At 44.4% G+C, this 27,978-nt stretch overlaps 1 protein-coding gene across 1 annotated transcript; it reads right to left on the bottom strand.

The window, feature by feature from the left end:
- Positions 1–72: 72 nt before the first annotated feature.
- FKBP11 (FKBP prolyl isomerase 11) lies at positions 73–17,682 on the bottom strand. The gene is made up of 6 exons (XM_069970100.1): positions 17,490–17,682; positions 17,103–17,165; positions 8,561–8,648; positions 6,135–6,168; positions 2,392–2,462; positions 73–310 (listed from the first exon to the last, which is right to left on the bottom strand). The coding sequence occupies exons 1-6, from the start codon at positions 17,601–17,603 to the stop codon at positions 93–95; spliced, it is 588 nt and encodes a 195-aa protein (XP_069826201.1). The 5' UTR covers positions 17,604–17,682; the 3' UTR covers positions 73–92.
- Positions 17,683–27,978: the final 10,296 nt, after the last annotated feature.

The following is a 27,978-nucleotide window of genomic DNA, read 5'->3' as shown; positions in this document are numbered from 1 at the left end:
AGATGTGAAGTGGCCGGGTCTCCAGTACCCATAAGACCGTCCTTCAGATCATTAAATAATGAGACTCGTGAGTCTGAGAAAATGCGAGTTCTTTATTTCCTTTTTGCTTTGTTCTTTTTTTCTTCCTTCAGTTTCTTCTTTGATACAGTCGGAGACTTGGACTTGGAGTAGAGGTGATAACCAATGAGCCCTAGAAGAGTGGGCACTAAAGCAATGCACAGCATGGGCAGCACATCATTTACTAGCGTCTGCCACTGGGTGGGCTTAGACAATGATATGACTTCAGTCTCAAACTGCAGCACTGCATCAGCTGTAGGGAAAAGAACATGCGTCTGATGGTTAGGTATCCATATGCACGTGTAATAAGTGAAAATACTGCTTTATTGATGCAAACAAAGAAGCTAAAAATATTAGTTACTGTATGTCATTTGGTCATTATGAAAATAAAGTTTGTGTGAATAGCCAAATCTACATATAGGAGAAGTCTTGGGGAGTCTCTATAATCACCACAAATCAGTTCATGAGCCCCAGTGATGTCAAAAAGTCATGTTTTGTCTGTAGCCATCAGATTCCTAATAAACATTGATGCCCCACAGAGAAGCCATCAGTATTTAATTGGTGTGAGGGTGTGACCCCTCATGAATGGCCCATCATGCTCCAGGGTGAAAAGGACAGAGGAACTTACTGGTTCTTCAGTATGCTGATCCAAAAGAGTACTGTGGGTTGGACCCACACTAATAAATCACTGAATCAGTGTTTAAAGGGGGACTCTGGGAAAAATGTTTTTAAATCAACTGGTGCAAAAAAGTTTTACAGATTTGGGCCATGTGCACGCATCGTATGAGACCGGCCGTTCCGTGACCTGTCCGGGTCACGGAACGTCCGGTCTCTTAAAAGATCATCCCTGCAGTACTGGCCAGATGATCTTTCGGGCCGCAGTGTTCTGATGCGGGCACATCCAGAACTTTACACTGCATGCTATGGAGCACACGGCCATAGTGTGCACTGACATGGGTTTCTGCAGCCGCTATTCAATGAATAGCGGCCGCAGAAAACTAACATGTCAGTTGTTTGCAGTGCCGCGAGGGATCCAGGCCGGAGCATACACTATGGGCCACATGTATCATCCGGCGAATGGATGATTTTTTGCGGAAAGTGCCGATTTGCGTATTATTTTATACGCAAATGGCCGATTTGCGAATAAAATAATCGCAAATCGGCACTTTCCGCCGAGTACGCCAGGGGGCGGAAAGGGGGCGGAAAGTAGGCAGGAAGTGGGCGGAACGGAGGGCGCGGACTCAGAGTCCGCGCGATTTATCATCCGTTCCGCCCAAATGTACGCCGAAAACCTACTCCAGTCCTCAGCTGGCGTAGGTTTTCGGCGGTGCGCACCGGCGCGCACAGGATTTATGTACAGGCAGTCCGCCTCTACATAAATCCCCGTACCGCCGGAGCTGCGGGGGCATTTTTAAGTCCGGCGTAAAAAACGCCGGACTTAATAAATGCCTCCCTATGTGTATACGCTCCGGCCAGGATCCCATAGGAAGCTATGTAACATATATTCTCGTAATAATCACGGCCTTTGTACAACGGCCGTGATTTTACAAAAATACACGTTGTGTGAACATAGCCCTGTACATTACTTCTATTAAAAAATAAAAAAATCAAGTCTTTTTAGTACTTTACAACTGTTGTATGCTCCGGACAAAGTGATGTATTCTTTGCAGTCAGACACTGTGCTCTCTGCTGCCACCTCTGTCAAGAGCTGTAGAAATTCCCCATAGAAAACCTCCGCCACCCTAGACAGTTCCTGTTGTAGACAGAGGTGGCAGCAGAGAGCACTGTGTCAGACTGGAAAAAATACAACACTTCCTGCAGGACATTCAGCAGCTGAACTACTGGACTTGAGATTTTTTAACGGAAGTATTTTACAAATCTGTATAACTTTCTGAAGCCAGCTGATTTAAAAATTTTTTTCCTCTGGAGTATCCCCTTTATGAACTCCTTTTAGGGTACATTGACAAGTACCATGTTTTCTGCTGATTTGAGGCTACAGATTTGATGCATGGACTGTGCAGCATCACATCTGTAGCAAACCCATTATGTGTTTACAGTATGTACCTCAAGTATAAGAGGCGTGATAATAAAGTCTCTGACATTATAAAAAATATTGTAAAAAAAAACCAAGTCAAACGTTTCCATTAGTCGCGGTATGAGTGGTGCCAGATGTGCTGTAACCCTTTCATTGGTGTTGTCTAGCTTTGTCTTCTTCTCACACGTATACTTATCCTTCTATCCCCTAATTGTAATGCTATTTCCTTACTGGTGGGGAACATTCTGGACTCACTAACAATTTTACTTTCGCAGTAAACAATAAATCATGTATTTTACCTGGTATGGAAGGTGGGAATCCTCTCTTTCCATAAGCCAGATGAGGGGGGATGACAACTTTACGCTTCTCTCTGATGATAAAGCAATCATAGGATTATCAAGGTGGCATATACAAGTAACTGCTTAGAAACACAGCATGATAGCTATTGCCGCCCTGGTCCTACTGTGATACTGATAGAAAATGAGTTCAATTAGAACACCAGTGCTAAATAGGAAGCTATCCTGCTGTAAGAGCGGGGTGTGGTGGCCTCAGCCGTAGATTGCTGGGGGTTCCATATACAAGCTGTCCCCAGGAGCGACCAGTGGGAGGTGGGACGTGTCACTGTTTTGAAGTCTAATTATGTTTCTTCTCAAGTTATTCCGAAAAAAAGGAACTTTATTGCAAATAATAACACTTCAGTTTTATGGCTTTGCCATTTAAATCTATTGTTATTGTCCGCACGTCTCCTATTTACATAAGGAGATGTGCAGTTGGTAAATAGCGCTTTTTAGGCCTGCTGAAAAGATGCCATCAGCCCTTAGTTTCTGCTTTCTTGCCTTTATTTCTGGGTCCTGGTGCCTGATTGCTGTTTCTGCTAGGGGGAGTCAGTGTAGGGTTTCTATAGGGACGTTTGCAGGGACACATAGGTTTAGTTATCTGGTGTTAAGTTAGAGTTTAGACAAGATCTAAAGAAAGATTAATGACAGTAAGAATTGGTTCTTATGTTAGTTCCTGTTTATCATCTTGTGCTTCATTCCGTCATCATAATCATCATTTGTCTGTACAATAATCTACTCCATCATCTCCTGGTCCTCTCATCTATTGTAAAGTTCTTATTCTCGACACATAGCTGTATTAATACATGCTTTGTATGTTTTTCTCACATATGTTATACTATTTAGCTTTAAGTCTGGTGGGTATCTGAGTAAGAACAGAATCACAGAATGGACCCAGTAAAGATTACCCCGCTACGGCCATTGACACGTCATGACCCGGGTCCCCACTTAAATCAGGAAGTGGCAGGGATGTTCATGATGAACGGAGACCTATACCTAATAACTTTTGGCATTTGTGGATTATAGGTGGAGTGTGTAAGGGCTAGGAGCCTTTTACCCATATACACCAGGTGAGTGTTAATGCTTTTTTTTTGCTAATGACAGGTGCACTTTAAACCAGAAAGGTGAGTTTTCCAATTAGTTGTTGATGATCCCTGGCAGAATGGATTTTGTGCTTGTGCATAAAGTGGTATTGAAATTTTCTATAATAATGTTATAACATTAAAATGACAAATTTGCATACCATCCATAGAGTGTGAAAGAAATTTAATAACGCAAGATTTAGCAAGACGAGAGCAATTATTTCATCTAATTGCAATCTGACTAATTCCACAAGAGACATCGGTGATTGTATTTACTATGGCTTGGTCCGATGCTCTGTAGCTTGCCTTGGCATGGAAAGTGATTCACCTCTACAAATGTGATGTGTTTTATAGACCAGCGACCTTCTGAGTCCTGCCAGGTCTGTCTAAGTGAATCAGTCATTTGCTGTGGACGCAGCGTGGTAAGAACAAACACCCCAGGTTGGGCTTTATACTAGACACATGACAGCTTTGTATCTACATGTAAAATGTCATTTACTGTGACTTTGAAAGTGTTGGGTAAGAAGTTATGAGGAAAAGATGAGACAAGAGACTATTTTAGAAAACAGTACCCCGTGCAAATACATATAAATGTGTGTTTTTTTTTGCCATAGAAGTCCATGGTGGTCACCTATTGCCCTGCCGCAGTCCCTGGTGATCTTCCCCTCCAGGTCTTATCCAGACACACAGGAAATGCCTGCTCAGCCAATCAGTGAGTGGCTAAGGAGGTGCTTAGCCAATAACACAGCACTTCCTGTGTGTAAAGAGGGGACCAGGAAGTAGAAATCAGGTAAGCGTCAGAACAGCAGCAGTGGGGAATCAGTGAGGTGAGCAACTTTTATGTAATTTAAATGGCCACTGTCTTTTCCAAAAGACATGTCAAGGAGACATCAAATGTTTGGACTGGTCAAGGCCTGAGTGTTCAGACCCCGACTGATCAGGAGAAATAGCCAGGACACGTGAGTCTTTGGCTCATTCTCTCCCAGCTTCATGTCATGTGATTAAGAGGGCAGGCAAATGTAAGTGTATGGAGATGTCTCACTCACATAGACACGGAGTGGAGTGCTCCACACGGTAACACTTGTCTGCGTGATCACATTCTACTGGTTGGCCACATTCTGAACAATCAGACCTCAACCAATTCAAACTCTTGACCTGTCCATAGGACAAGTCAAAGGTTTCCAAAGTACGCTTAAAAGTCTTCTCCCTTTTAAAAATGTTTTGCATCCCCAGACTGTTTAGGAGTAATATATAGGGGGTGCTACAGTGCAAGAAACTGCTGGAAGACAGTATTTTGATATAGAAAATCTCCAATAAAATCCACAGCCGTATCATAGTTTATGTGGCCAGCTCAGCATTACAACTAAGAAAATCCTCAGATAATGCAAGTCAGCAACATCACTCATCTTGAGCAGGTCTGAGGGGGTCACTGCAGATCCCAACTAGCTCTATCATTAAAATACCTTCCTTTACGACAAGATCCTGTATATATCAATCCCTCTATTATTCATTTCAAGGCAAGCTAGCTATGTTGTTCAAAGATATGTGGCTTAAATCTCCAGGATTACAGAACAAAGAGAAGACTGGGAGAAGGAGATGTAAGAGCTGACATTGGTGTTTCTGGAGGAGAATCTCATCAAGTGCTTTTATCCACATGATACCTTCTGTAGATGAGAATATAATATACTAAAACTTCACCAAAGCCGAGACTGTGACAGCTCAACAAAGGGAGATAGACAGCGGAATTGCAATAGTTGTTGGAGCAACAAGCAGAATGGAAGGCTTTTCAGGTTGTTGCAAATCACGTAACAGGTTTATATGGGATGAAGTATTTATTTTACATGTACTTAAATAAGCCAATCTGTCTACATTAGAGATGAGTGAATCTTGAGCATGCTCTGGTCCATCCGAATAAGAGTGTGCAGCATTTGATTACCGGTGGCTGCAGAAGTTGGATGCAGCCCTAAACCTGCCTGGATAACATAGATACAGCCATAGGCTATAAGATGTATCTAGATTTTCCAGGAATCCCAAGGGCTGCATCCAAATTCTGCAGCCACAGCTTCACGCTCATGTTTGGATGGACCCGAGCACGCTAGAGATTTCCTCATGTCTAGTCTACATTAAGGCTGCGTTCACACTACGTATATTTCAGTCAGTATTGTGGTCCTCATATTGCAACCAAAACCAGTAGTGGATTAAAAACACAGAAAGGCTCTGTCCATACAATGTTGAAATTGAGTGGATGGCCGTCATTTAATGGCAAATATTTGCTGTTATTTTAAAACAACGGCTGTTATATTGAAATAATGGAAGTTATTTACCGTTATATGGCGGCCATTCACTCAATTTCATCATTGTGTGAACAGATCCTTTCTGTGTTTTTAATCCACTCTTGGTTTTGGTTGCAATATGAGGACCACAATACTGACTAAAATATACGTAGTGTGAACCCAGCCTTTTACTGTATGATGGAGTAGTAGGTTAGTGAAAAGTATCACAGCATTATGGTATAATGAGTCTTTTGGTGTATCCGCTAAATTAACAGACCTGGTGCATTAAAATCAACTAAAACAAGAGACCTGGTATATTAGTATATGCCTGGCCTGGTTTAGGGATACTCACCCAACACACATTCCTAGAAGACTCTTTTCTAGACCTGTGAATATAGAAAAAAGTATCTCATTTCAATGGCTGTACAATCACTGATCTATACACACATTCATTTTCTTTTAATATATGTATTAACTTATATGTCAAGAAACAAGTCCCATTACTGTGTTTTTTTTATCACCAGTGTGTGAAATGCCTTAATTCCCTCTTTATGTTTTTATGCCGATGATAGAAATAAGGGAATAAGTTCATTTTGAAATAATTTTGCTCTAAATTTACCCCAAAAAACTGATTTGTCTAAGACAGGAACTGCCTGCTCAGCCAATCAGTGACTGCAGAGATGTCCCGCCTCAGTCACTGATTTCTGAGTGGGACCATGACATCACAAGAATGGGAGCTTCAGGAGCCTGGTGAGTGACTGTGAGTGGTGGCACTGCACTGTGAGCAACAAGGACTGGCAAGTATAGCTTTTCCCCATCACCTCCTGCCCGTCCTCATATTGCAACCAAAACCAGGAGTGGATTAATAACACAGAAAGGATCTGTTCACACAATGTTGAAATTGAGTGGATGGCCGCCATATAACAGTAAATAACTGGCATTATTTCAATATAACAGCCGTTGTTCTACAATAACAGCAAATATTTGCCATTAAATGGCGGCCATCCACTCAATTTCACCATTGTGAGAACAGATCCTTTCTGTGTTTTTAATCCACTCCTGGTTTTGGTTGCAATATGAGGACCACAATACTGACTGAAATATACGTAGTGTGAACCCAGCCTAAGGCTGGACATTCACTTTAGGAGTTAATTCACTTATGCTACTCCACCACTATCACATTGAAAACTACAATGAAACCACACATTTGTACATGCATTATTAGCTTTTTCTTTTTTGCAGGAAATGTTCCCAGAATTACTATTCTATTAAGAAACCACAGGTTGATGGGCTATGCCTTCTTGGCTCCCATGCTCTGCTGCAAAGCTCTTATTCATTATTACAGGATTCACATAGCACTGTCCCCTACTGCACATAGGACACGTCTTCTTCATTATATAACTTATAATAATAACTATAAGAATGAACTGTCTAAGGAAGTAAGAATTAAATATGCACTTGTGACTGTTCTGTTTAGAGGTGGGCAACAAAGTAATAAATGCAATGGGTGGACTACAGTAACCAGAAAGATGATCAAAATCAGGGATAGTTATTGCAGACACTGATGTGGCACTCTAATAACTATGTATAAATATAAAGGAGTGATACTGAGATCTCCTTTATCATTTTCACCTGGGACTATGCTGTAATTATACAGACGGGAATCTACTACTACTACAGAAAGGTTATACACCAACATAGAAGGTAAGAGCAGTAAGACTATGGTGAACACACCAATTCACAAGGAACCTGGATACATTTGAAGAATGGGGACTCTTCTTTCTTCCAGATTTTGGAGTCAGGAATGAATGTTTTTTTTTCTATTATAAGGAAAACTGGCTTTCGCCTTCTTCTGGATAAACACTGCAGGATAGTAGGCTGAACGGGATGAATGTACAGTATGTATTTTTTCATTACATAAAGAAAGCTTCACAAACAAAACAATCATTCTCATTTTGCATGTCTTCATTGTGCTACTTTAAGACCAGTATGAATAGTGTGAAGCTAAAAGAAGCCCCCGACTCCCTAATGCATAATACGACTTCTTGAAGATGTTTCAACAGCTCAGACCAGCGAGCTCTATAACCAATAAAGACGTTCTGGTTTCCTTACTGCTTGTCACTCTTGATACTCTAAATAAATGGGTTTTCAGCACTGCTGCTCTGCAGAGATAGGGATATCAGGCATGAAATGTAAAATGTTTGATGTTCATTTGCTGTGGAAACTCCAGTAATAAAATATTTTCCCCTTTCCAGCAACTTATATCCTCTTACTAATCCAGCAGCAGTTAAGCTGTAATAACTTTAGGTGTGAAGTGATGCACAACAGTCAAGATGTGCCGCCATATAGACCAGTGCCCTGAAACAATAACATAACTGTTTTTATACATTAGGTTAGAGACGTCTTTATCTACATAGAAGATTTCCCTTTTTGGCCCTTTCTTCCTTCTACCTGGTTCTCCTTCTTTCTTTACTGGTCTTGATCTCTCATTTCTCCAACTCTCCTGGTTCATTCTAATTCTTTTGTATTCTTTATAAACTGTTATCATTGGACAGTTTTCCTTGGAAGCTGTCATTGTCTATTACTATAACAATATAGAGTAGTGGTGGGCAGAGCAAATAATATAACTATTATTGCAGCAGGGGTGCAAACAGCTAGTCAAAAACAATTAGTCCAAAAGAAGAAAGAAGGCAATTAAAACTATAGACAAGTTGCACACAGGTGTGGCACAGTGTTTGGAAGAAAGTAGCTGTGTTTTATATTTTCATCTTGGATTACCTGATATGACTTGTTTCTTTCCAAGTATCACCACAAGTGGATCCCGAGACAAAGAACTATCAATCACACGGCCATCGTCAAGTCTTCCCTAGGGACAGAGAGGAATATTTTCATTGGTAAACCTAATAAAACACAGGAAGTGTCATGAACAGTTTGTGCCAATACTATTAGGTGAACACCAAAACACAACAGATTGAAGGATCAAAAGAAGAGATATAGTATAATTCAGATTGGATTTTCTGCAGCTGATCTGCAACCACAACAGTTCGGCTTTGCCCGCAAGATTCCCCTCAATGGTGCACAGCTATTTTTCAGTCTTTCCATGTCAGGGGGTAGGTTAAGAGCTAGGCTGTTTGTCAGTAGCACGCACACAGGGACTTCCTTTATCTTACTTGTCTGGCCAATCACAGCACAGCGTCTACTCCTCACTGCTTTACCATGACATAATGTTGGTAAAAGTGCACTGGACTGAATAGGCTGGCACTGTGCTAGGGGGATGATTTACTGTACACAACTACAGATGGCCAAAAGAGAAGAAACTGCAGTAGGTAGTACTGAAGTGCTGCTACAGGAGATAAGCTAAAAGGAGTGAGAAGAGATTACATTCAGGAGGCAGCCCTGTGTACAAACAGTAGTAAGAACACAATTGATATCTACCCCCAACTTTATGGGCGGTCGGAGATGAAAAGGAAGGTCTGATTTACCAGTTTGACAGTGTGGATCTTCTGGAGCAGACAGAGGATGAATATAGAGTCGGCACACAGCATTGACATCACTTATTGACAGCACTCATCACTGCAGAGCACTAGGTGAATATTCATGAAGAAGACAGAGCAGTCAGAGGACCAGCCCCCAGTGCATCAAAACACCTAATTTACATAATGATTTAAGTCATGATTTTGCAAAAACAGTGCTGAGGATGAAGGTAAGAAAACTACCCCCATTCTCAGTCTCCTGTGCACTATGGGAGGATAACCGCAGTTTAATCTTCTAACCTGCTGTTACTTTCCCTTTGAGAAGATTTATATATACTGTATTTATTACATTTTCCCACGTGAATCCCTGTCTATAATTTTTTAAATATTGTAAAGTATCTTTGTTTTATTTTTATTGCAAAAAATAAAAGGACAAAAATAAACAAACTAGAAAAATACTTCTTCCAGCTCTGGGGTTCTGGGTTCACATCTAACCAAAGTCAACATCTGCATGGAGTCTTAATGCTCTCCCTGTGCTGTGTGGGTTTCCTCTGGTTACTCTGGTTTCCTCCAGAAACTCCAAAAATACACTGATAGGTTAACAGGCTTGCTATAGAGCCTGTGTCTGTGTGAGATAGGGAATCTAGATAGTGAGCCTCACTGGGGGAAAGACTGGTGATAATCTCTGTACAGTGCTATGGAATAGGGTGCCGCCATATAAGCAACGAGAGTGGTGACAGCTATCCCCCCTTTCAGAAATAAGTAAAACTAAGATTTCTGTTCTGTAAATTTATTGCTGAATTTCATGCGCCCGTCACTGCCAGGTTGTCCAAACACTGCACAATAATTACCCGACGTGAAGCCGTTGCTGCAGTGAAATACAATGGCCTCGCACTTTAAAGGAGATTTTATCCCCTGTTTACTGCAGCAATTACGATATTTATGGCGTATAATAAGAGCCAAGGAGAAATCGTCTTTCCTCCGGTTATCATAAAACAGGTTGTTACTGCAATTACCTGCTTTTTATTGGAAGCGGGAAGGCTGGCTAATGAGAGGACGCTATTATGAGACAGAGATAGATGTCTTATCTTATACAAGATGGAGCTCTCATCCCAAGTTCTTCGTTTTCAAACGGAGAGTTCTGTAACACGGCCATGAAATCTTTATTCTAAGCAGAGTATATACTTTACAAAGGTTAGGTAGTTATCCCTTGGCATCAGTATGGTGTGGGTTAACGGCCACCCTGCTCCTCTTCTTTATTTTCCCCATACGACGGTGGGGTGCTTAAAGTGATACTGTATCCACCAACCCACGTTCCTATACTGCTGGTACCATCTGTTTGATAAGAGTAAGTCCTTCCCATTCGTCTTTTTGAAACTGCCTGGTGCCTTGGTTAGGGTAACAAAAAAAAAAAGATCTTTTAATCTGCAGCAGAGTCAATGTGGGGTGGCCTAGAGTGTCTGTGCCCCAGGTCTGCGACACCTCTCCTTTCTTCCTTCCCTCCCTCCTCATCATTAGGAACGCCCCTGGCAGGATTTCTCCTATTGTTACTCTCATCAAACGGATGGTACCAGTGGTTTGGGGAAGTGGGTTGTGGATACAGAGTCGCTTTAAAGCTTAGCAGTCTTTTCAGAGGACTTTTTTTTGGATAAGCTGTGCTGTTTATGTATATGAGGAGCAGCACTATATCTGCCCATTCTATCACTAGTATATGCCCCTGGTTGTCCCCCTGCAAACTCCATGTCTCTATCTGCTTTCCCCTATGCCAGGCAGCAGTTTTTTCTGTGGCCACAGAACCTGCACATTGCACAGGCTGGTTCTCCCCTCTTCCTGCTCACCTATCCCCCTCATCCCCTTTCCCCTCCATATGTTACAATGGGCCAGTGTTGGACTGGCCCACCAAAGGATCGGAGGGCCCCCCAGCTTTAGAACCTGCCCTAACACTGACTGACATGTCGTTTCTCACTGGTTCTTCATTGGTGGGCCCTTAGGATCATATCCTCTGGCGGGCCCCAGATATCCCAGTTCGACACTCTAATGGGCTGTGCAAAACCATCTTCACTTTGATTCTCCGTAATGCAGACAAACAGATAAAAAGTGTGTGTGTGTGTGAGGTGTGGTGTGAATAGAGAAAGAAGCCTAACAAAACCTATTACAGAAGTCTTTTATAATCGAAGATTTTTGAAATGATAGTTACACTTTAAGTCATAGTGAGTCATGTACAGTCACACCAAAACATGCACCCCAATACACCTGATACAACAGGTTACCATTGACACTAATGATGATGATCTATGTATAAAAACTGCTTTTATGTTATTTTGTTAATGTCGATCACCCAATAAAGCAAAATACAGCTACCACTAGTATAATGAACCCAACTGTGCTAAGGCTGTATGGTGTAACCTATAATAATATTTATACAGTCATCTGACAACAGACAGAAACATTACAGAAAGATACAATATTGATGATTGAAAAGATGACAAGTCGTAAAGAGAACGTCCAGATTGGAAGCGCTCCACAGTATCACTGTAAGGTCCATTGCCTGTCACGTTTCGAATGATATGCTACTCTTTTTTACATCAAAAGAAGGATTGGATATCGGCACAACGGAGACACAGACATTCCCTCTGTTTGATCAAAAAGTACGTGCTGAAGAACGTTCACATGTGTGAAATATAGATAACAACATCAAGACGCTCAACCTTTCACACAGATGTGACCTTCATGAGGTGGATGCATCGCATCCTGACATAATATATATTACATACCGTAATACAGGCCAGATCCAAGCCACCAGGGACTGTACGTCAAATCCTTGTTCTTTATTCGAGATCAAAAAGATAAAAAAAATTACATGCATAGCGGCAATGTATTGGTCTAGTATGACCTTTATAGAGCCATATGAAACAAAGATATTCATTTTTGATGGTTTGATAGAGGCCGCATGAGGCTGAAATGCTGCCGCTATGGATGTCTGGGTTGTTATATATAATAAAGAGCAGGGATTTTAACTACATTCCCGGAGCTTTGGAACCTGTCTGTGGAAGTCATGCAGTGGGTTATTATAATTGGGTGCTCACATGGAGATCACTAGAGGTGTTGTAGACTACCACTTACTTCTATATTGACAAACCTCTTACTAAATAATATGCTCCATAAGTAAGCTGTTATATGGCTTACTGTCCAGTTGGATAGGAATGATGGGCACAAATATGGATGATCTCCACCCATGGGTCCACTGCATCCATGTGAACATAATGACATCATGGGTCACATGTGGCACCTAGGTGGCATTAAAGGGGTTGTCCAGAGAAAGTATTTTTCTTTCAAATCAACTTGTGGCAGAAAGTTAAATAGATTTGTAATGGACTTCTATTTAAAAATCTTAAAGGGGTTATCCAGTGTGGGGGCACTTTTGGGGGGGGGACCGGGGGGGAGGTGGCTGAAATAAAAGACGTCCACTCACATCCCTGGTTCCAGCGGTGGGTCACTCATTGCTGCGCTCCGGTCCCCGGCCGCTTCCTGGTGTCTGACGCCGCCCGAGACGCTACAACTCAGGGCCGCTCAACCACTCAGTGATAGAGGCGGAATCCGAGCGGACTTCAAACGGATCCCGCCTCCTTCACTGAGTGGCTGAGCAGCCCTGATACGTAGCGTCTCGGGCCCGTGTCAGACACCAGGAAGCGGCCGGGAACCGGGACCGGAGCGCCGTGATGAGTGACCCGCCGCTGGAACCGGGGAGGTGAGTGGACGTCTTTTATTTCAGCCACCTCCTCCCCGGTCCCCCCCAAAAAGTGCCCCCACACTGGATAACCCCTTTAAGTCTTCTCATACTTATCAGCTGCTGTATGTCCTGCAGGAAAGGTTGTTTTATTTTCAGTCTGCTTTTTGCTGACGTCTCTGGCCGAGACAGGAACTGTCCAGAGCAGGAGAGGTTTTCTATGGGGATTCACAAAAAAAACAAGACAGTTCCTGTCTTGGCCAGAGATGTCAGCAGAGAGCACTGTGTCAGACTGAAAATAAAACAACATTTCCTGCATGCCATAGAGTAGCTAATAAGTATTGGAAGACTGGAGATTTTTTAATAGAAGTAAATAACAAATCTATATAACATTCTGATATCAGTTGATTTGAAAGAAAAAGAGTTTCACTTTCACCCTTTAAAGTCTGACACACTGCTCTTTGCTGACATCTCTGGCCAAGACAGGACAGGTTTTTTATGGGGATTCCCATAGAAAACCTCTCCTGCTCTGGACAGTTCCTGTCTCAGCCTCAGATGTCAGCAGAGAGCACTGTGTCAGACTTTAAAATAAAACATTTCCTGCAGGACATATAGTAGCTGATAAGTATGGGAAGACTTTCGCTGGATAACCCCTTTACGTGCATTAAGAAAATAACAGGGTATTCCCATATTACAGAGTAATGGCATATTGCTATGACAGGCCATCACTGTATGACTGGCAACGTTCCCACATCTGACACTAACACCAAAAGTGTGTTTCTCCTTGCAAAGTGGAGCTCTCAGCCATCCAGATGTGAAGGAAACAGTAGCTGGCACCATTTACTTGAATGTCCCTGTGCTGCCATGGATGCCACCTTAGTGTTAGCGATATGCATCACTTTATAACATACATAGGAATACTCCTTTAAGTTTGTATTGGAAGTAGAAATAACCTGATTTCTTGGCTGGTGATGGCATCTGGGCCTATTATATATGAACAGAAGAATTTTCAGCAGCGAGCATAAAGAAGAAAAACCTTCTTTTCAAGCCCAGCCATAATATATATTAGTATGTCAGAATGGCAGCAGCGCAGCAATCTAGATAAAAGCAGAAGAACTTTCATGTGTTTCTCTGTGTTCATTCCATCTTCTATTGTCACTTCCAGCAAGTCAGCACAACTGAAGGCTGGCATGAATCATCCGGAGATTGCTTGACGGCAATTTGTGGTGTGTCAATATTAGGTTTTATGGAGGGGTGACTAGACACACAGATATAATACACACAATATGACAGCAGATAATTATCGCTCACTTCACACTGTCTGAAACATCAGACTCCAAGTTATTCTTTCATATTCATGTTGCTCGAGTTATAGCCTATTTTTTGGGGAAATAGAAAATGATGTGCCATCAATTCCTGACATCTTATCCAGACTGTCATATTCTGAGACTGATTGTGGCGTTATCACACATCAACCTCGATTAATAATTCCCCTTCAGGTCAGCCAACCTGAGCTATACATCAAGGTGTATACAATACTGCTGAATATTTTTAAGGGACCAGCTGTGCTCCCAGATATATTCTGTTATATACACTGTACCCGATTAGTGACCCATGACTGTGCCCAGAACAAAAAAAAAGATCTTTACCACTTAAAGGGGTACTCCAAAAAAATTACTTTTAAATCAACCTAACCTGCGACATCCACGCGTCACCCAACACATGACCCCGCTGCATGCCCCGTGGTACGCCCTCGCCGCACGCTTCTTTGTACGCCCCTGATGCCTGCTCTGCTGTATGTCCCCGCTGCACACTCCTGGTCCTCTCCTAGGTTGGTGAGAGAGCCAGGGGGAGAGCTGGAGGGAGATGCGGGGGCAGAGCTAGGGTGAGAGCCGGGGGCAGAGCTGGGGTGAGAGCCTGGGCAAAGCCAGGGGGAGATCTAGGGTGCTGAGACGGAGGGAGAGCCGGGGGCAGAGCCAGGGCGCTGAGCCAGAGGGAGAGCCGGGGGGAGAAATAAGACATCCCCCGAAAATAAGACATAGTGTCTCTTTAGGAGGAAAAAAATAATATAAGGCACTGTCTTATTTTCAGGGAAACACAGTAGTAATTTCCTAATATTCATCCATTATTGGATTCACGGCCATTACGAGCAATCCAATAATTCTGCAGGGCCGTGCCCCCCACTGTGTGTTATCTCAGAGGAGCAGAGGATATAAAATGCTGTAAGACGGCCCCAGTGTGATGACCGGCTGACATGGAAGCCGCTGGAGAGGAAATTGTGTTCTCTAATGATTTGAAAGTATATTAGAGCATCAAATGTGATCTGAGGCTTGTGTCTCCCCTGGTGGCACTCTGACCCCCTACGCGTGCGCTGCCTGTGTACATAAAGAGCTCAATTTCTGTTTTCCGCAGCATCTGTCATCTACCTTTCCAGGCTCTCTCACCGCGCAGAGCGCTTATGTCAAAGAAACCTACAATCTGCATGAATTATAATACAGCGCCAAATGCAGGGATTAAGTGCTCTACTTTGTTGCTATAAAACAAGCATTTGCCTGAAATCCGCCCGGCGAGTGTAATGTGGCCCGCAATGCCGGCTCCGGTAATCCCTAGCAGTATTCAATAGAAAATCCTTTCAGGTGTCATAAGCTGATATTGATATTTGTGGGGTGAACACATGGCGAATGTTACACTAACAAGCGGTTAGTCAGCCAATAAAGTACAGTATGGTTATCATTAAGCTCCTATCATGTGTCCTGTAACAACATATGGTGGGGAATGGAGCACAAGGAGGCTCATGTGTAAAACTGCTATTAATGTATATAGTGGTGACACCTATAGCGGACTATCAGATTCCAGCATTCTGAAGATGAAGGTAAGAAAGTTACCTTCATTCTCAGCAGGGTGCTATGGGAACATGACAGCATCTTAGAGTCTACTAACCTGCTATTAGTTTCCATTTAAAAAGAAACTATCAGGGGTTTAGATCAGGGTTAGGGAACCTTGGCTCTCCAGCTGTTGCAAAACTTCAACTCCCATCATGTCTGGACAGCCAAAGCTAAAGCTTTGGCTGCCCATGCATGATGGGAGTTGTAGTTTTGCAACAGCTGGAAAGCCAAGGTTCCTTACCTCTGGTTTAGACAAATCTAACCTGCTCATAGCTCCCTTATGTGCACAGGGCGCTGAGGATGAAGGTATATCTCTTACCTTCATCCTCTGCGCTCTTCCCATGCAGATCCACCCCCAGCCAGCCCTTTCTAATGATTATCAGTGGAGCCCAGAGGCCAGATCTGGGGGCTGGGCAGTGCTCCAAACAGCCTCACTGGACACAGTATTTCATTAAAACAGCACAGAAATTGCTCAGAGGATGAAGGTAAGAGACATACCGTCATCCTCTGCGCCCTGTGCACAATAGGGAGCTATAAGCAGGTTAGATTCGTCTAACCTGCTGATGGTTCCCCTTAGTTTTAACATGTCAACAGAGAAAAGCCAAAAGTTTTCACCAGTAGGGTCTGAGTACTTAGTCCCCCACTGATCGATGGAACCAGCTGGGTGAAGCTCTTGCCTGATGGTTCCTTCCAGCAGCAATGAGTGTAGCAGAGAGAGAGAAGAGCTTAGCTAAGTGCTTCTCTCTGCTTGATTTAGGGATCTATGGAAGTCTCAGTACCCAAACCCCTCTAATAAAAAAATTTGACATGTCAGAAGTTTTTTTAACCTCTAAATTCTAGGGATTGATCGGGGTCCCAGCAGTCAAAGCCCACCAATCAGAAGTTAGGGGGCACATCCTATAGTCTAAACCTCTTATGTTCTTTTCAGTGAGGCAAGCTGTGACATTTTGCACATTACCGCACCAGCCAATCACATCACATCACGGATGTGAATGTTGGCAAAATAAAGCTGCCCTCTGATTGGTTCTCTTAGCCCGTTTTATGACCCATTGCGGTCCACGCGCCAGACACAGGTGATGACGTAGCTGTGAGATCACTGCAGTAGCAGCAGCGGCCCCCGTGACGTGGATGAGCGCGGCCCCGCCCCCGGGCCGGAGTGCTGACGTGTGATTGTTGTTACAGATGTTAGCGCTCGGGCCCAGATGTGGCCTCGGGAGAAGCGGCCGTGTACTCACCGTGTAGTGCAGCTGGATGGTGTCTCCCCACTCCACGGTGTCCACACACGTCTCCGGCTTCACCTGTGGGAGAGAAGAGACAAGGAGGGGGGTGACTGAGAGCAACAGGAGAGACCGGGGCACCGGGGGCTGCAGGGGGTCGGCCGGGAGCAGGTGGCAGATGTCCGGTGCCGCCCGCACACACCTCTCCTGGGGGACACCGGGGGGCACAGAGCGGGGACGGACGGCTCATACAGCTGCAGCGGATGGAGAACGGTCCGTTATGGCAGCAGGCACCGTGCACACAGGGATGCGGTACCCGGGGGGTGCACAGGTGTGTGAGGGGGCTGCACGGCATCTGCCACCTGTGGGCGCACATCACACGTGGACCGGGACCCCCGCACTCACCACTGTCTCAATGAGCAGATCGGTGGTGTTGTCAGTGTCGTCCTCCTCGGCGTCCGCCCAGATCAGTGCAGAGGAGGAGAAGAGGAGCAGCAGCAGCAGCGGCGCCCGGAACATGGTGCACACGGGATGGAGGGAAGGTGACAGCTGCCGGGGACAGAGCGAGAGAGAGAGAGGACCGGGAGAGCTAGGAGCGTGGCAAAGAGCGAGCGGGGAGGAGCTACTGGCCCCGCCCACACACCGGACCGCCCCAGCTGCCTCCATGGCCCCGCCCACTACACCTTCACTCACCGACCGCGCCACCTGCAGCCTGCCCGACTGTGAGGTGCCAGCAGCTGGGACATGTATCTATAATGGGGGCACATGGAGTGGGGTATAGTGACACAACAGGAGTGTGTGTGTGTATATATATAACATCTGGAAGGGGGGCACATGGAGTGGGGTATAGTGACACAACAGGAGTGTGTGTGTATATATATAACATCTGGAAGGGGGGGCACATGGAGTGGGGTATAGTGACACAACAGGAGTGTGTGTGTATGTGTATATAACATCTGGAAGGGGGGGCACATGGAGTGGGGTATAGTGACACAACAGGAGTGTGTGTGTATGTATATATATATATATATATATATATATATATATATATATATATATAACATCTGGAAGGGGGGGCACATGGAGTGTGGTATAGTGACACAACAGGAGTGTGGGTATATATATATATATATATATATATATATATGACATCTGGAAGGGGGGCACATGGAGTGGGGTATAGTGACACAACAGGATTGTGTGTATATATATAACATCTGGAAGGGGGGGCACATGGAGTGGGGTATAGTGACACATCAGGGAGGGGACTATATATATATATATATATATATATAACATCTGGAAGGGGGACACATGGAGTGGGGTATAGTGACACAACAGGGAGGGAACGTCATATATATGTAACATCTGGAAGGGGGACAGTGTATAGTGTAGTGTCACATCAGGAAGGAGACACGTAGAGGGGAATAGTGACACATCAGGGTGGGGATATATGTGTGTATATATATATATATTTATTTATGTATTGCACATAGATAATTAATTGGTTTTCATATAGTTCATAGTAAAGAAAAAATGTGGTAGATGAAAACTTATGCTTGAACAGGTGAATTTATTTACAGTGTGAGGTACTGCGTTAGATAGATAGGCACCACAGGGTGTTGTACTGTACCAAGTAGTAGTTAGTAACAAGTCCAACAGGTATGGTATACGTTCAGTATTGATAGTAGAAGGACTACAGGTTTCTCTATGCACAGTCCTAAGTAGATAGTGATGCGTCCATATCACATAGGTATGTAATGCAGGGTTTACCGTGATTCAGTAGTGCTTCAATCGTTTATACCAGTTCTGTGGACAGTCCTAGACTCCTTACCCTCAATATAAGGGTTTCACTTTTTAAATCAAATTACTAAAAAAATAAAATAACTTTTTGATATTATTCTAATTTATTAAGATGCATAATATTGTATACATTTATATACAATACACATACCCCACTAGGTGTGTGTGGTGTCCAACTGTTAGTGTTTCTTTTATGCACCTGTCAAAAGTTCTCATGTTAAAACAAGTGGTGGATAAAGCATGCAGTTTCCCCACTAGGTGTCAGTATTTCTTTTGTGTCTATATGTTGCACAGGTGAAGGAGGTAATGGGCTCATTGTTTATCTGTACCATGTGTTATGTGCTGACCACTAGGAGGTGCTATCTCTTTTCTACCTATCCTCTCCAGCCTCTCTTGCACACACTCATCCCCACCACTAACAGGCAGGTACACAAAGTCCCCTGTAGGAGGAGTTACATGGTGGAGGAAGTGCAAGGCAGTCTTAGTCCAGTTTTCAAATAGAGCGGACACAAACAAGACAGCCCCTACTGACATTAAGCCAGGGCCTGGCTTTTGCCAGGACTCTGTAAGGGAAAGCGGGTCAATTCTGACCACCAAGGAACACCCTAGCCCATGCCAGGGACACGTCTACAAAGTGCAGGACAGATTCCTGAAGAAATAGGAGCTGATCCCTGTAGGACAAAGCTACCGTAAAGAACAGGTCTACGTATCCTACTGCACAGTGCAGGTAACTGGGACACCTCGGACACCTAGCAACATCCAGATAACAACAGCTGGGACTTGTGCTACCCTTCTGGAATGGGTTCTACGATACCAGGGGGCAGAAGGCGGTCAGATATAGTCTAAACGTGAGTCTGAGTATCACTTCACTAAGATATCACTAGATATCTACTAAGGTTCTGGCAGGTTTCAAGGCTACATTGAGTATAGAGAAACTTTTCCACTCCAGTAGCCAGTCCGGTAGCCAGGAATAGATAGGGAACATTAAAATAATTTACTCAAATGTCAATAGTATTAACATGATAAAACAACACCTATATAATGCAACTCTAAAATGTAGGAGGGGCGTGCTGACAACAGATCAGCTGGGTGGGGTATCAGGAATGTTAACCCTCTAAGGTATATATATATATTAAAAAAAACCAGTATGGGCTATTAAATGTATAAAACTGCAATAAAACATTTTCAAGTATAGAAGTGCAAAAAAATTAAATAAATTGGAAAAAAAATTCTCTCTCTCTATATATATCTTATAATAAAAAAATTTAAGATGTATATATGACAAATGGTAATATGCTTAATAGACATTCCTATTAAAAAGGCTACCAAGAAAAGAAAGATGCCTAAAAAACACCCATAGGTATTCAAACAATGTCAGAAGTAGAGAAAAGGTGTCTACTTTTGCTATTAAAAAAAAGGTCCGTTATTGACGCGATTTAACTGACTGCAATACAAGGCATTGAAGTCAATGGAAAGATGGACGTTCAATGTATACAATGTATTGAATTACGGACTTTATAACCGCGGACGTCAAAATGATCATGACAATTATTTTCGGACGTCTTTTGCAAACAGTGGATGTTTTTATTAGTTGTTCACGCAGTTTTTCTTTTGTCACCTTTCTTTTTCCGTTTTTACTATTAAATTCAGTAGAGTTTTCAATTAAACCACATCCAAAGGCCAATTAGTAACCCAAACTAGAATAATGTACCAACAGCCGTCATTGCACTAAGGGGAGGCCAGGCTGCTAAATGATGTCCTGCAGATGCAATGTAAACTAGAATTACTTAGGGCCCTATTCCACCGGACGATTATCGTTCAGATTATCGTTAAATCGTTCGAATCTAAACGATAATCGTTTGTTTGAATAGTAGTTAACGTCTAACGACCGAACGAGAAATCGTTGATCGTTTATTAAGACCTGGATCTATTTTTATCATTGCTCGTTCGCAAATCGTTCACATTGAATAAGACGTCGTTTGGTCGTTCGCAGTAGTGACGAATGCAATAGCGACGACAAGACAACCGCAAAACGATCATAAGTAACTATTATCATTCCATGTAAATGGGCGAACGATTTCAGGTCTTTCGTAATAGCTGTCGTTTGGATCATTTATCGTTAACGATTATGCGGACGACAATCGTCCGGTGGAATAGGGCCCTTGGGGTGTGTTTACACAGAAAGATTATCTGACAGATTATCTGCCAAAGATTTAAAGCCAAGCCTAAGCCTTGCTTAAGCCTATCTCACACATTGGTTAAATCGACGAACGACTGTTTACACGGAACGATCTGCAAATTTTTTACGAACGATGATTTGAGAACATGTTGTAAGATCAAAATGAACGATTTCTCGTTCGTCGTTTGATCATTCGTTGCGTTTACACGTACGATTATCGTTCGAAATCGATCGTTATCGCGCAAATTCGCACCATAATCGTTACGTGTAAACGCAGCATTATGGTTTTCTATAGTCTCATTCAGACCATGCGGATTCAGTGTGGAAAGTCTGAAGATCCAGAAGGACTCGCGGTTCACTTCTCTTTACAGGAACATTCTCTAAAATAGTCAGTCTGTAGAGTTGAGGGTCACATTCATGTTTCAGAAAAAATTGTTTAGATATGCTATACAAGAGGAACACCACGTTTTATATTTGAGCGACCTGCGCCCTGCATCCTGTTCTTGGAGTGGAGAAGTTTGTCTATTGTGCTAATCCCAGAGAGGATTAAATGGGAGTGGCTGCGGTTCTTATATGTGCTTTTTGTAAGAGTTGTGCCTTATACTTGCACAACTCACTAAGGTGAGAGTTCCATATACAGTATACCGTCACCTTATTTCTTTTGTCTAGATTACGCTATGGAGCGCTGTCTCATTCTATTTATTAGTATAGGGCTCCTTTGACAAACTCCTCTCCTCTTCTCTTTACCTTCTACAAGCACAACTACTACTTCTACTCTTCTCAAGCACCTACCACAAGCACTAAGTCAAGCACTCAAGCGCGTATCAAGATTATTATTGTCTGTGAAATGTGTACTGTTATCCTGCTAGAGTTATACAGTAAAGTTGTTCTAATTTTATACCAAACGCACGGCACTCTCATCTCTGTTTGCACCTATACACCCCACCTTCTGTGGGTGGCGGTACCGACAACCCGGGTGGGTTGGTTGCCACTCCAGGTTGCAGTGACAAGAGCCCAAGGGACCCACAAAAAACCCGGAAGGTTACTGACCATTTTGGGGAATACAGCCGGCCATATACAAAAGCAGGTACCAACATAACACCTGTGTGCTGGACTAGCACTGGCGTCACGACAAACATCACTGGCCAGGCTCACAACAGACCATACCATCCTCTGAACCTCACCACATGTGTCCTCTCCCTGATGTTGCACTATACCCCGCTACATGTGTGTCCTCTCCCTGATGTTACACTATACTCCGCTACATGTGTGTCCTCTCCCTGATGTTACACTATACCCCGCTACATGTGTGTCCTCTCCCTGATGTTACACTATACCCCGCTACATGTGTGTCCTCTCCCTGATGTTACACTATACCCCGCTACATGTGTGTCCTCTCCCTGATGTTACACTATACTCCGCTACATGTGTGTCCTCTCCCTGATGTTACACTATACCCCGCTACATGTGTGTCCTCTCCCTGATGTTACACTATACCCCGCTACATGTGTGTCCTCTCCCTGATGTTACACTATACCCCGCTACATGTGTGTCCTCTCCCTGATGTTACACTATACCCCGCTACATGTGTGTCCTCTCCCTGATGTTACACTATACTCCGCTACATGTGTGTCCTCTCCCTGATATTACACTATACTCCGCTACATGTGTGCCCCCTCTCTGATATTACCCTATACTCCGCTACATGTGTGTCCTCTCCCTGATGTTACACTATACCCCGCTACATGTGTGTCCTCTCCCTGATGTTACACTATACCCCGCTACATGTGTGTCCTCTTCCTGATGTTACACTATACCCCCATACATGTGTCTTCTCCCTGATGTTACACTATACCCCCATACATGTGTCTTCTCCCTGATGTTACACTATACTCCGCTACATGTGTGTCCTCTCCCTGATGTTACACTATGTCCCGCTACATGTGTGTCCTCTCCCTGATGTTACACTATACCCCGCTACATGTGTCTTCTCCCTGATGTTACACTATACCCTGCTACATGTGTGTCCTCTCCCTGATGTTACACTATACCCCGCTACATGTGTGTCCTCTCCCTGATGTTACACTATACTCCGCTACATGTGTGTCCTCTCCCTGATGTTACACTATACCCCGCTACATGTGTGTCCTCTCCCTGATGTTACACTATACCCCGCTACATGTGTGTCCTCTCCCTGATGTTACACTATACCCTGCTACATGTGTGTCCTCTCCCTGATGTTACACTATACCCCCATACATGTGTGTCTTCTCCCTGATGTTACACTATACCCCGCTACATGTGTGTCCTCTCCCTGATGTTACACTATACCCTGCTACATGTGTGTCCTCTCCCTGATGTTACACTATACCCCCATACATGTGTGTCCTCTCCCTGATGTTACACTATACCCCCATACATGTGTGTCCTCTCCCTGATGTTACACTATACCCCCATACATGTGTGTCCTCTCCCTGATGTTACACTATACCCCGATACATGTGTGTCCCCTCCCTGATATTACACTATACCCCGATACATGTGTGTCCTCTCCCTGATGTTACACTATACCCCCATACATGTGTGTCCCCTCCCTGATGTTACACTATACCCGCTACATGTGTGTCCTCTCCCTGATGTTACACTATACCCCGCTACATGTGTGTCCCCTCCCTGATGTTACACTATACCCCGCTACATGTGTGTCCTCTCCCTGATGTTACACTATACCCCGCTACATGTGTGTCCTCTCCCTGATGTTACACTATACCCCGCTACATGTGTGTCCCCTCCCTGATGTTACACTATACCCCCCTACATGTCTGCCCTCTCCCTGATGTTACACTATACCCCGCTACATGTGTGTCCCCTCCCTGATGTTACACTATACCCCGCTACATGTGTGTCCTCTCCCTGATGTTACACTATACCCCGCTACACGTGTGTCCTCTCCCTGATGTTACACTATACCCCGCTACATGTGTGTCTTCTCCCTGATGTTACACTATACCCCGCTACATGTGTGTCCTCTCCCTGATGTTACACTATACCCCCCTACATGTGTGTCCTCTCCCTGATGTTACACTATACCCCGCTACATGTGTGTCCCCTCCCTGAGGTGAGATATATGGGGACTAAATATATAGAAATAATGTGCCTTTCTGCTACAATTACTTGATATATAAAATTTGGGATAGCAGCACACATTGTTATCAAATTATATCACCCATTTACAGCACAAATGTTTCTAATCCTAACAGATTACTCACCTGTCCTGGGTCACCTCTGTGCTGATGGATGGGTGACGCTATTTGAATGAAAAGTGCATCAAGAGACTGAATTTTATACATAAAAGTAGGTAATGCTGTGCCAAATATTCCATATGTATATGTTAAAGCAAATGTACTAGTTTAATTTGCATAATAAGCTTCTCAAACAACTTTATAGGCACCACTGCACTGATTCCGCTGGTGTGGTCCTTTCTCAAATTGCCTGCCTGGTTCCTGAGATCTTTGCTGTTTTAAAGACTTGGAAATGAGGTGCACTGGAGACGGGCCCAGTGCTCCCAGTGCACCGATATGTTCTCCCCCCAGGTGATGCAAGCCATCTCTGTTATCTCAGTCCCTTTTCATATGCGGCCTGGTCTGATCTCGAGCAACGTTGTCATAGCGGGGTATGAGTCCTACTGCGCATGCTCATACCCTGCTCTATGCACCACCGAAGAGACAGACTGTGGATGTTTGAGAAGAACCCCTAGCTGTATCAAGATCAGACCACAGAACCAGGCTGGGCTGGAAAACAGAGCCAGAGCCAGTGCACCAACAACCTAATTTCCATATTTATAAAACTGCAAAGGTATTGCCACCCGGGTGGTCAATTCAAAAAAGGACCACACCAACGGAGTCAGCACAGTGGCGCCCATAAGGTCATATGTAAAGCTTATTATGTAGATTGAACTGGTACATTCGCTTTAATGTTTGTCAAGTATGCACAGTACATTGTACTGATACCAATAATTCAATCTCCGTTCTCCATTCTATTTAATCCAAAAAAAGTGTTCTATAGACCAGCACTTCTCAAACTTTTTCTACTGTAACCTCATCCAACAGACCAAAGCAAAGACCGAGCCTCACCAGACAGACCACAGGGAAGCCTGGGCTTCACCATCTGTGATAGAAGTCTATTTAAAAGCTAAAAATAATACTCTTCACCTGTTTCCTAAGCTCTATATACCAATAAAGTACAAAATAACTTAGTAATGTTGCTAAAATGGAGATTGTTGCAAACAGTGAAAGGACTGTACAGATCATAGGTCACTTTGTTTTTTAAACTGCCTCCCCAGCTGGGCCTCAGCAACAACTAGGGGGCACCTGACTGGCGAGGCCCACCTTACAGTTTGAGAAGCACTGCACTAGAGTATCTAAAATATATATGAACAAAAACAATGATGTGACAATGAGAAGGGAAGGATAAGCAGCCAGAACCACTCCATGCTGTTATCGCCTTAGGGTACACTCACATGTACACCTTTTCAGCTGCATGATTTTGTCTTTTCTCCTGCTTGGTTTTCAGCTTAACAAAACAAAACGCACAAACATGAAGCTGAAAAAGCTCTACATAACAGTGTATGAATGAGGCTCACCTGAATGTATAATGTGATGGGTGCAACCCCACTGTCAGCATATGTAGGTGGCTGCCTGCACCAAACTATAGCACCGTGCTATGATTGTTACGTTTCAACTAGAGATGAGTGAATCGCTCATTTAAACCAAGTAAAATTCTTCGTTGGATCAGTGCTCTGCTTATCAAGTCTCTGGCTTTTCTGCACTGCTCCGCTCCCCGTTGCTCCACCCCAGGTGCAAGGGAAAAGTTTGATCAAAACCTGGGAAATTGGGAAAGGTTTCCCTGGATTGGATCCAGCTTTTCCCGGTATCCTGGGAGAAGTGGCAGGGAGCGGAGCAGTGCTAAAAGGCCGGCGGCTGGATGAATGGAGCGCTGATCAAACAAAGCACTTCGCTTTGCTTGGATGAGCAATTTGCACACCATGGTCTTATTATCGTTTGGTGAGATTTGCTCATGTAACAAGTTATGTTGAAATTACTATCTATAAAGAATGTTTATGAACTACTCCTTAACACCCCCAATGAGATTTCACGCATGTGATAACTACATCATTAGGGTTGAAATGCCTAAGAGACACACCTAGCAATGAATGACATGTCAATTACAATAATGTAGAAGAAAAGATAAAATCTGTGAATAACCATGAAAACGTGAAACTGGACTAACTAAATCAGATACACAATATTATATAATATATTGTGTGTCTTTAAATACTTATTGGCTAGCAGAAGGCAAAGGAAATTAGGGGGAAAACATGAATAATGAGAATTGTTTCCCTAAGTTTTAAAGGGGTTGGCCACTAAACTTTATGAAAGTGCTATATCTGTAATCAGGCCCGGACTGGTAATCTGGCAAGGCGGGCAAATGCCCGCTGGGCTGGCCAGATCACCGGTCCGTGGGCCGCCCGGGCTGCATAATAGGGGAAAAAAAAAAATCACTGCTGCGGCCCGGTCCTGGCAGGACCGGGCCGCAGCAGTGATTTTTTTTTTTCCCTATTATGCAGCCCGGGCGGCCCACGGACTGGTGATCTGGCCAGCCCAGCGGGCATTTGCCCGCCTTGCCAGATTACCAGTCCGGGCCTGATTACAGATATAGCCTGCCCGCTCCTGACATGCTCATCCAATCCAGTGGCCCCTCGTTGATTGGAGAAGCACGTCAAGAGCGGGACAGCCGGGCCGAGGTGAGCGGGCTGTGGTGTCGAGAGGGGGCTGCGGTGGCGTGTCTCCGCCCCGCCTGATCCCCCCCCAAGTGCCGATGGCCGCAGACGTGCCGCACGCAGGCACGTCTGCAGGCACCTACACCAGGTCCCCAGGGGTGACGTCACTTCCCTGACGCGCCGCTGAGGACCTGGAGGAGAGAGAGGAGAGGGGCCGCCGCCGCCACGCTGCTGCAGCAGGAAGAAGATGCTGTGCATCGAAGATCCGGAGGAGGAAGCTGCTGGGAGCGAGGTGAGGTGTTTTTTTTTTTTTTTAACCCCTTCACATGTGGCCACACAGGGAGGGCAAGCAGGGGGGGGCTATTGTATATTGGAGGGGGATGCAGGGGGGCTATTCTATATGGGGGGGGGTGCAGGGGGGCTGTTCTATGTGGGGGGGATGCAGGGGGGCTGTTATATATGGGGGGGGGTGCAGGGGGGGGCTATTCTATATTGGAGGGGGATGCAGGGGGCTATTCTATATTGGAGGGGGATGCAGGGGGCTATTCTATATAGGAGGGGATGCAGGGGGCTATTCTATATGGGAGGGGGATGCAGGGGGGGCTATTCTATATGGGGGGGTGCAGGGGGAGCTATTCTATATGGGGGGTGCAGGGGGGGCTATTCTATATGGGGGGTGCAGGGGGGGCTATTCTATATGGGAGGGGGATGCAGGGGGGCTATTCTATATGGGGGGGTGCAGGGGGGCTATTCTATATGGGGGGGATGCAGGGGGTCTGTTCTATATGGGAGGGTGCAGGGGGGGCTATTCTATATGGGAGGGGGATGCAGGGGGGCTATTCTATATGGGGGGTGCAGGGGGGCTATTCTATATGGGAGGGGGATGCAGGGGGGAAATTCTATATGGGAGGGGGGTGCAGGGGGCTATTCTATATAGGAGGGGGATGCAGGGGGGCTATTCTATATGGGGGGGGGTGCAGGGGGGCTATTCTATATGGGGGGATGCAGGGGGGCTGTTCTATATGGGAGGGGGATGCAGGGGGGCATTTCTATATGGGGGAATGTACAGGGGGGGTTATATGGGGGGATGTACAGCAGGGGGGCTATTCTATTTGGGGGGATGTATAGATGAG

Source organism: Dendropsophus ebraccatus, chromosome 5 (genome assembly GCF_027789765.1).
Source record: "Dendropsophus ebraccatus isolate aDenEbr1 chromosome 5, aDenEbr1.pat, whole genome shotgun sequence".
NCBI classification, from domain to species: Eukaryota; Metazoa; Chordata; class Amphibia; order Anura; family Hylidae; genus Dendropsophus; species Dendropsophus ebraccatus.
The sequence above is the reverse complement of the archived record's forward strand: the minus strand, read 5'-3'. Positions and strand labels throughout refer to the sequence as shown.